Source organism: Rousettus aegyptiacus, unplaced genomic scaffold, assembly GCF_014176215.1.
Source record: "Rousettus aegyptiacus isolate mRouAeg1 unplaced genomic scaffold, mRouAeg1.p scaffold_m13_p_11, whole genome shotgun sequence".
NCBI classification, from domain to species: Eukaryota; Metazoa; Chordata; class Mammalia; order Chiroptera; family Pteropodidae; genus Rousettus; species Rousettus aegyptiacus.
The window spans coordinates 6,839,141-6,850,050 of NW_023416286.1; the positions used below are offsets into that span (position 1 = coordinate 6,839,141).

Here is a 10,910-nt window from a genome sequence, read left to right on the forward strand (position 1 = left end):
GTTGCCACATTCTGTTGGCTAGAAGCAAATCACGGCTACCACCCACACTCAAGGAAAGGGGATCACACAGGAGTGACACCAGTGGTGGCTGTCATGGAAGAAGCCTTCTTAGGACTCTGCCTGCCACAAGCATAAAACAAGTAGTTTTTAAAAAAGTGAAATAAAGATATTTAGCAATAGAAAGACATGTTAATGATGGTCATTATCATCAAATTAGATTTCCATAATATGGTCCAGATTATCATGGAACACTTACTCGAAATGACAAAAGTAATATTATGAATCTTGATCCTCCCAGAGAAGACAATAATACTCATCTAAAATCTCCGAGTAATATACGTTAGGGAGAACTAGGGTATGAGCAGGGTATTTTAGAGATGAAGAAAATAAAGGTCATTGAAATAGACCATGTACTCGAGTTTTCATATGTAGTTAGTGCAAATAAATTTTCTTCACATTTCGAGAGTTTATAAAATGCAATAATTAACCAATGGAGATGTCAGAAAATATCACCTATAAAGGTAATATTTTAATGACTGTAAAAAGAGTACAGTCAAAGACAGCCTACAGTCATTTGTATATATGCATCCTATTCAGACTGAGGTTTTGAAATCCTCTTCGAATGCTTATATATTCATGGGACTGAAATAATGTCATAAGATGACATCTAATATCACTTCTTCCACCTTCCCATGAATAATCACTGACTGCTTAGTGAGGAAATATTTATCTAAGAAAATACTCAGAGAAGCAGTCTACAAGGGCTTTCCTTTCTTGCTAAACAAAAGATTCTTAATGGGAAAATCCTTGATGGAAGATTTCTAATTGCTGGTTTCTAGAATGAATTAATTTAAAATCCTTGTTAAGGGTAAATGCAGTCAGGATTTTTGGCCACCTAAAAGGAACAACAATGTTGCCTATTTCCATACTAAAGAAAAACAAGCAAAATGCATTCACAAAATATTTTATAAGACAACTATAAGCTTAATTCTACCATTCAATATTATCATTCTGATTTATTTATATCCTATTTTTTCCCAAATACAAGTGCTCAAATAAATTTTAACATCCAGGGTTAATGTAGTTAGTTTAGAGTCAATAATCTTACTTTGCTAAAATTAATTCATTAAATTCACTAAAATACTTAACATGCAAGCAAATATTAATAACTATATGGGTTTTTAAAAATCTAAGTCATTAAAAATTAGAGATGTCTTATTTTATCACACTGACTGAAAACAATCGTGGATATCATGCTAGCCCCACGAACACTAAAACTAAAACTGATATTGCATGTTAGTTTCATGGAAGGAAAGTATAACAGGGAAAATCATAATTAGCCACTTTCTGCACTGATTTGTTTTAAGGTCTACTTTCCCGACTGACTGATTTAACCATTAGGATGGCTACCATGGAATATTCTAGAACTTTTAAGTTTAGTATCAGTGGTTACGATAGTCTATTCCTTAAATCCAACAGATGCCATTTATGGAAATTAGGTAAAATTCTCTTACATAAAGTTGCAATTTCAAGAGTGGATCTGGATTTGCAAGATTATCATGATTTGTAAACTATGCCAAGAAAATAAAGGCCGTTTAAGGCTCAGCTTCATTTGAGTTCAGATTAGTTTTCTTGTCAACCTTTAACTCATGTCTCCTATTCTTCGATCTTTTCGAAGTCTCGATATTCTTTGGCATCCTTGTGTTTTCGTTTCGTGATGTTTTCCTTGCTTTCCCCTGTAATGTGATCTTGGAATTTTAAAATATATCACTGATAAGTTAGCTTTGCTGCTCTCTACAGTGAAACTTAGTACGATGAAGGAAAGAAGTGGATTAACACGACACTAAGAACAACGCGGGGTTAGGGATACCTACACCCGTGCAGTCAAAACTCCATGGATAACTTTCAATTCCCCCAAAACTTAACTACTAAAAACCTATTGTTGGCCGGAAGCCTTGCCAATAACATGAACAGCAGCTTAACACACATTTTGAATATGTGCTCTATGCTGTATTCTTACAATAAACTGAGCTAGAGAAAAGACAATGTTATTAAGAAAATCATAAGGGAGAAAAAATAAATTTACACATGTATCGAAAAAAATCTGCATGTAAGTGGACCTATCCAGTTCAAAACTGTGCTTTTTTTTAAGGTCAAGTGTATATATAAAATAATGCATTTGTCATCGCTACATTGGTAAGGATATATGCAGAGAAAGCCTTGCTAAACTTTGCTAATTTGAGAAATTATAGTTTTAACTCTACCCTGAATAAAGACTGTCTGTGTGGGTGATAGATAGTTTATTACACTGAATTTAGGTAGAGAATTACATTCTAGTCGTTCATGTTAAAAATTTTATAGCTCTCAGCAAATATTGACAGCCCTATTTGACTTAATGTCATTTTCGTGCCAAAGCTCTCAAAAGGTTCTTTTATAGTCATGTTACTTCCTTGGCATGTATGTATCCAAGAAAGGATGTCACTTTATACCTGAATAAAATAAAAAAGAAAATGCAGAACTTTCAAACCAGGGAAAAAAATTTAAAACATAAATTAATTCACAATTTACAACCTCATGATAAATGAAAGATTTACAAGAGTGAGGAATCAAGTTCACACACATAAGAGAATTACACCGTTTATGTCATCCCACTTTGAGAAAAATGACCCAAAGTTTACCCACTTCTTTTGATTAAGGCCTGGCACTTTTGGTGGGGGAACTCTTAAGTTGCTCTTGCTTTTTGATCCCATAAATGTTAGTGTCTGTTCACCTTATATTGTCGAACAGCAGCACTAAAGAAGCCTGAATATTCACCGCTAAGTAGCAACAGGTTCCTAAGGCTGAAGAAAAGGCCAGGCTCAGTGACCGCATCTCACTAGAAGTGCGGGCTGTGAACCACAGCAGCGTGTTGGGAAAGGACCAACTGGCCTCTGATTGGCTATCACGAGCTGGTGAAAAGGACTGAGCTGCCGGCATGAGTTAACTTAAGTTACAATAGCTAAAAGTTGTTTCAAAAGCTACGACATAAAACAAGAGCACAAACCAGACATACTGTCATTTTACATTTACATGCAGTTTATAAAATTAATTCACATATTTTTAATATGATGCACCTCTCTAGTCGTTCGAGATACATTTACTGAGTGCCAAGCATAGGCCAGGACCACAAGGTGACTGATGGAGTCACTGGTCAAATCCGGCTGTGCCCCCAGCCCTTGCAGAGCTGGGAGATGGCTGTTTTCTCCCAGAATTATTTAATTATTTAATCCTCTTCCCAGAATTTTCTCCTGGCATTCTGCATAGCAGAGGGGCTTACTGCAGGCTGATGCCAGACCCTCTAGTCAAGAGGCTTCCCCAACAGATCCCATAGCTTATATCTGAGGAGTTCAACCTTGACTCAGTCTCCAAAAAATGTTAAATGAAACATTGTAAATGTAACCACAAAATGTAGGTGACGCACAAAACATGCATATCACATATTACGCTACCTTCATAAAGGAAACCTGTCCGGCGGAACTAAACACTATTATGGAGCTGTAAAAATATCGTTTCTGTAAATTTTAAAGAAGAAACCACAACTTAAGTGTATTTATATAGAATATTTATATGTATAATAATGTATAATATATAGTTATATAAAATATCTTAATGCATTTACGTTGAATTTATACGAAATATATTAACACATTTCATGCCTCATTTTGATTGGATTGGTACTTTATCTCTTTGAAAATATGAAAATATAAATAGTTATTATGTCAACAAAAGAAAAATGCATCTACCAGCTATGGAACTAAGGCAGAAAAGAAATAAATGAATCAAAGTAAAGGATGTTAACTCATGGAGGGCATTTCAGACTGAATGTACAACTATTGTTCTTGAAAAGAGCCCATGCCTATATCACAACTTCAGGATGAATGTGAGGAGCAGATTAACCTACCTATGATTAACCTACCTGTGATTAACCTACCTGTAGCATTTTTCTCATTGTCTTGCAAAATTAAGACATTGTACATTAAGTAAATATTTTTTTCAAAAAGTATAGAAAATATTGTCAGAGCATATAAAATTACTCAGCTATCTTGGAAATATGAGGATGTGTAAAGTAAAATAAGAATTCCTTAGGACTACTGATACTTTCTTTACTAAATCTGTTGTTAAATGTTGAAGTGTGGACGTGAATTTAGGGCATATCGGAATGGAGCTTTTCAAAAAAATGAGAAAGTAGCATTTGAATGGTAAATATTTAGATGTCAATGAGGTTAGAAAAACATGATTTCTAAAATTTTACCAATTGATGAATTAAATAATCATTAAACAATCACAACTCAATCAACCATAAACTCAAGATTATTAGTTTTGCCACTGTGACACGATAATGACTAACGACAAGAATTATAATAAAAACAAAGAAAAAACCAACAAACTACAGCTCACAGTGAAATTATTTTTAAAAGGTTTAAAAAGTAAATGTTACATGTATATTTTGCTACTGAAATTCTGATCCAGACAGGAAACAAATAATTGCATTAAAGGAAGCCTCTACCATGAGTGTACGGATGAAGTGATGTCGCAGCAAAACAAAAACATGCCTACCCCCCCCAAAAAAAAGAAAAGAAAAAGAAATACTTACTGGGGAAAACCACATCACTTTAAGAATCCAAATTGTAAGACCAAAATTCACAAGGAGAATGATGAGTAAAAGAAGAACAAATAAGTAGAGGCAACGCTTTCTCCAGCCATAAATGCCGATTTTGTAGGCACATTGGTTCTCTGGCCTCTCTACGTGGGTGCCTTCTGTGGTTGTGGTGTACTGTTCACGCACCATCTGCCGTGGGGTGGGGTTGGGTGGAGGGTAGGGGGAAGAGGGACAGAGAGACCAAAAGAGAGAACTTGTTTGTCAAAACTGATTGACTATGAGTCCAACAAAATATTTTCTTATCCCAATAACAAATCTCCAAAATTAAAAAGTTTAAAAAAGAGAATTAAATATACTTTGAAATAGGTCACTATATTTCAATCACAGAGTGATATTAATTTGTCATGCAAAATGCTTTAGATATGATAAGCCCATTTGAAGTCCAATGACCATAAATTCAGATATTAATCAATAAATTCAATATATGGACAGCTTTCGAAATTCTGCAGGGTTAAATGCGTAATTGAATCATCAACCTAAAATAATCAAGTTATCAAATTTTTAAAAGATTCAGTAAGAGGAAGTCAAGCTGATACCTACATGTCTTCTAAAAAATAGAATCTGATTGAGTAATTTTATGTCAAATGATTAAATTCTGTCTTCAGTTACTAAATTACTCAGAATTTAAAAAGCTCTTTACAAGATACCTACCACAACGACTTTTGCCTATGATGGAGTCCCTAAGTATTGAGCTACTTCAAGAAAGGTCAAAACATAGGTACACAAAGGTTTACAAATATTGTTTTAAGTCAGTTCAAATAAAAGCTTTAGTACTAACTTCAACTCTAAGAAGAGATTTTTAAAAACTACTCATTTTCCCCTTTACACACACAAAAGAAAGAAAGTGGTTTTAACTTATAAAATTAAGATTAGAAATTATAAAGACTTCTGATTGTAAATGTAGTAAAATGATGAATTAGAATATAAAATATTCACCTCTGAGTAGCTTCCATGCAAAGGTTATACATATATTTTTAGGAATGGTTTGGAAGTATCCTTTTTAAAATGAGTCATGGTCTAAAATAATTCTTTATATCTCTTTCTAATTTAACAGTAAGCATTTTCCCATGTTCTAACCAATTATGTAAAACTTTGCTATTCTTCACACAGTTATTTCCAAATACTCAGGACTGACAATCTATGCTATGCAAAACCTAAACATTTAATGATTTCATAAGGGCATCATTTGTTCACTTATGTCTTTGAACTTTTTCAATCTTCTTTACAAGAAACTCCACCACCATAAACGCAGTTGTGGCGAAGTCTCAGAAGTCATCCTTGCTGCTTCTTTTCCCTTCGAGCTCCACATAAGCTTTTGTTTTGCTTATTCCCTATTTATCGAATGACTTGAATTTCTCTTCTCAATTTTAATTTGTTTTTTAATGTCTATGACAAAACTATTGACGTGATGTAAAGCCAATATAATTCCACTACGAACATGCGAGAGTAGAAATAGAAGTAGGTGATCTGAAAGATTCTACCTTGTCTAGATTAACCACAGTATACAATTTAATGCTTGGTCGTATATAAACACTATCCTGGTATTCTACTCTATTCTAATACTAGAAATACAAATTATGCTAAAAATACATGGCAAATTGTAATCAGAAAAACTTAAAAAAGTTGAAATAAGAAATTAATCTGATAGTCATTTTGAAATAAACTTATTCAACATTTTTAATTTCCTACATCAACTATGAAGGGAAAAAATCAAGAAAACTTATACCTGTTTGGTTTTTATTCTTACATAAAAATCCAAGATAAAACTGATTACTCACCTTAGTTGTATTAAAAAGTACACTGGTGAACTAACCACAACCAGCTTGAACTCCGTCAGAGACAGAACGTTTTAAACATTCCCATTTCTTGCTGGATGAGAGTGAAGGATTTAGGCTTCACCAGCTACAGTTGGAAGAAAAGGCCCTCAAGTGTTTGGCCGGTCTCATGTTTCATCCTCGCGTATCAGCAACAGGCGTGTATCTAATTTTACTCAGTGACATAAACAGCTCATACCACACTTAAAATTGTTTGGGCACCAATTCCAGCACATGGCTCTAAGAGTACCGAAAACATTTTAAAAATTCTTACTAAACCCTGAATGTTTAAACCCTGAATCATGACAGTTTTAGACAACTTTCTAAAATAAACTTTGCCTTAAATAAATAGTGAAAAGCTCCTGAGATAGTTTCCAGTAGAATCTAATGTTGACATAATCTCACGAAAAACCACAACATGCAACATTTAGAATTTATGACTTAGTCCAAAGTTATGACTCATCCAAGTGAATTGCACGTTATCACATCATAGTCACTCTTTAAAAATCACTTTCTTTAAGCCTCTTTTTAAGTGAAAAACTTTCCTATTTGAGGAGAAAACCTTAAATAATTATCAGCATAATAAACAGAAGGTAAACGGACTACGTTAAAATGTGTTCTCTTCCAGTAGATTATATTTTTGTTAACAAACTATGTGAATGTAACAATGTGATCTTGATGTCTTTTCTTTATTTAAAAAGAATAACGATTAAATCATTCAATTTTTATAAGTTGTTAAGAAAATAGAATAAATGTTACACTTTTGACCAATCTTAATCTTTTATTATGTAGTATCATTATATATTCTAGTGAGCAGCACAAATTCAAGATGACTAAATGATAAACTTGAAATCTGTATTATAGTACTAAACCTTGACTATGAGAAGCAATGGAATGATAATCCATATGCTTGATTTTTTATTTTCTTCTCAGGGTATTTTTAAATTTCTTCTCAGGGTATTTTTTATTTTCTTCTCAGGATATTTTTTCTCTTATTTATTCATACTCTAACTTCTTTTGAAATGCGATGCTTCTTATACCAACAGCTGTAGCCCTTAAATTAAAAGCCGATACAGCTTCAACTAATTAGACATTTATTAATAAAAAGTTTAAAAATATTTCATGAAGTCTCTGCATATTACTATTTTTCTTCTCATGGCAATTCAATTAGACATAAAATTATAGCATAATTATCAATTCTTAATAAAAATATATATTTAACAATGATGATAGCAGGTGTATTTTTGTATCAGTATGTGTCTGAAATGTCAAAATTTAAAACTCCTAACTCAATATTCTGGTTAAAATATCATACATTTAAAGTAAACATATTGAGGGACTTTTTATCAATCAGTAAATCGGTATTATAACAGTTAACTCTTCAATGTTTTGGGGACTGCTTATAAAAATATTAGTCAAGTTATATATTTTATCTCTATTTACATTTACAGATTCATTTAATACCATTGACTTCCTATTTTTAGTCCTGCAGGGGGATGACTTAGAGAGGAAATCTTTTGATTTTATAGAGTAGTTGAAATTATTTTAAAAAGGTCTTCAAAATTTTTAAGGTAGGTCTACCTTAAGTTTGTAACTCACAGACACACATCTCATTTTTTCAATGGAATCATAACATTTTACAGCTATAAGAGGTCTTAAAGAAGGTCTACTCTGACATTTCACTAGACTGTTCCAGGTTACAGAGCTGGTGAGGGCGTGGACAGAAGTGGCTTTGAAAGTCATCTGGCTGTCCTGCTTCCAAGCACTGTCCTCCACACCAACAGGACCCTTCTAGGATTCAAGCTCCCTCCACCCCATCAGTCTGCGACCCTGCCCTCCCGGGGCCCTCCTACCCTCGCTTCTGCCTGCCTGCGGGGCAGACAGCCCTGCTGAGGAGCTTGGGCTAGCGAAAATAAAGACATTCCAGTAGGGATACAGTTAGTTTTGGACGAATCGCTTTTGTATTTGACATGAAGCAGAAGGTAAGAGTACTGAGAGGGGAGAGCGGTGACAGGGGAGGAGACTGTTCAATGTTTGAAAGGGATAGAGAAGTTTAAAGTAGCTGCTATGCAGAACGGAGGGCAAACTTACTAGTGAAATGTACCCGATCTTGCTCGGGGCCCAGATGTGGTTGATGAACACATTGCGGCCCCATTTTTAACAGTTCCTGTGACTTTATACACAGACTGCAGCTGTCAGCTCCTATGATTAAATCCTCCCAAACCACGTTACACTTTCCTCCAAAACTAAGCTAAACTCATCGTCTCTCCCCAAACCTGCTCGTTTTCCATCCTTCCTTTCTTGGTTTGTGACTCCACCCTCCACAAAGTCAGGGAGACAGACGTGGGAACCTCTCTCCCTGACCAGACCACCAGTCACCCAGCTCCCCGGGCCGCCTGCGGGTCTGCTCTCCCTGCCGTGGGTTCCGGTCTCACACAGACCCGCCATCAGGCCCGGCTGGTTGCCGTGCTCCATCTCATGCTCCTGTGACAGCCAGAGATGCCCAGAGCATCTCTCCCCTGCTTACAGCCCTTCGGGAATCCTTCAGGATATGGTACCCAGCACTTGACAGGGCACACACCCTTATGGCTGGGCCCCGTCCATCTCCATTGTCCCCTGTCTTTTCGGTTCCATAAGAAACCACAAAAGTCACAGTGCCTTCAGGTGCCCGGCTATGGCCCTGACTAGTGTTACCTCCCACCTTTTTCTGCCAGAGAACTATTTCACTTTTAAAAGTCTGTTTACAAGTCACCATCAGCTTTTTATAGGTGTTTAAGCTTATCGGAATGATTGGTATTTACATGGCCATCCCGGGTTAGTAGACCTGTTCTCTCTACTAGACCATGAACTCCTTGCTCAGCACCTGCAGTGAGCTGTCAATTGACTCAACTTTGGACAGTTACACCAGATTCAGCGTTTTTCATGATAGCAATTACATTGTGGACAGCAACATTTTTTTTTAAAGAAAATATCATCAGGATGGTATTATCAAAATTATCCAGAAGAGGTCAGTGTAACAGTAACAAAAGCACGGCTTTCACACACATACTTTGATATAGAATCCGGTGAGAAAAGAAGGGCAAAGGAAACGTATAACCAAATTACTCTGTAAGTGATGACCTTGAAAGCTTTTAAAAATACCACGTCAAGTGCTTGCCCTTCTACTTGAAGCTACACACTTCTTCAACTCAGAGGGTCATGCCTTTCACATAAGCAGAATAAAGGGATCAGGTGATTGTACACAGAACTGAAAACCAAAGAGCTTTCATCTAGCACGTAATTACCTGGGGTGATTCTCACCCAGATTCTCTGGTTATTTTTAAACAGGGATCATCCAAGTGCATACATGTTTACGAAGATAATTCATATTGTATTTTGAGTTGCCATATTAATAAAAAAAATAACAAAACTGATTGCTAAACTACTGAATGTAGGCATCTCATGTTTTTCATGGGAAGTTTAGGAATCAGTTTTCAGTATAGAGGGTTAATTCAGTATCGTCAAGGAAGCCAAGGGGGGAAAACACTGGAATGCTGGAGAAATAAGAGGTAAAAAAGACTTAAAAAAAAAATTCATGGAAGAAAATGGAGTAGTACCTGAAGTTTCAAAGGTTTTTCACTCGTAATCACTGAATTGGATCATGATATTTTAAAAATATGATTCTGTGGACATATGACTTTGCACAATTTACAGGGAACAGATATTGCAATTCCATAAGTACGGACTTCGTGGGCAGTGATTCTCAGTTGAGGCAGGGACTGGAAGCATGGGACGAGCCTATCAGACCATGGGAGATGCACTAAGAGTAATTACCAAAGCAGAACTTATACAAGTTAAAGAGGAAATGCATCGGAGTAGCTTATGGTACACCCCGGCCCCATCTCCTGCTTCTCCCAGCCCCATCGCCACTACCACTGGTCAGAGGTCACTACAGAAGTCTTCCTTCTCATACTAACCTGTGAATAACCTTACATTGCTATACCTCGATTTATTCACTTGAGGCCTAAGCTACCGGTTTGGTTCACGCACATCGTCACCCAGGAGCCCGCTTCTCCCTTTTCCTACGCAATTGCATCATTCATTTGAGTTTCTTCCAGGGTCGCCTCTGAAATTTCAGTCTACTTCAACATTCATTTCTGGTTCCATAACGACAGAGAGTAACTCTTGATCTTTCTTGTTCCCAAGACGGATGTTGGCACTCTTATGTCCCATTTCCTGCCTGTACCCACAATGCCTGCCAGTTCTATCTCCAGCCCTCTGTCACTTTGCCTATACTTTCACATGTTCGAAGTGACCATATTTACATTCCATTTGAAACAATAATCTCCTGTGTCTCCTGCGATTTGACCAGGTTGATTTAACTCAACCTTTGACAATTTTCAGTATTTGTGCATGTT

General features: G+C 35.9%; 1 protein-coding gene across 3 annotated transcripts in view; it reads right to left on the minus strand.

Moving 5' to 3' along the window:
- The window catches only part of SGCG (sarcoglycan gamma), a 67,089-nt gene extending 60,366 nt beyond the window's left edge, over positions 1 to 6,723 (minus strand). The window contains exons 1-3 of one of the 3 annotated variants that reach the window (XM_036228469.1): positions 6,478 to 6,723; positions 5,900 to 6,129; positions 4,634 to 4,830 (exon numbers count right to left, since the gene is read on the minus strand). In XM_036228469.1, coding sequence (XP_036084362.1) covers positions 4,634 to 4,828 — 195 coding nt within the window. In that variant the 5' untranslated portion in view covers positions 4,829 to 4,830; positions 5,900 to 6,129; positions 6,478 to 6,723. The remainder of the gene's footprint in view (positions 1 to 4,633; positions 4,831 to 5,899; positions 6,130 to 6,477) is intronic. The other 2 variants (XM_036228468.1, XM_036228470.1) reach the window with 2 other exon arrangements.
- Between the last annotated feature and the right edge of the window lie 4,187 nt (positions 6,724 to 10,910).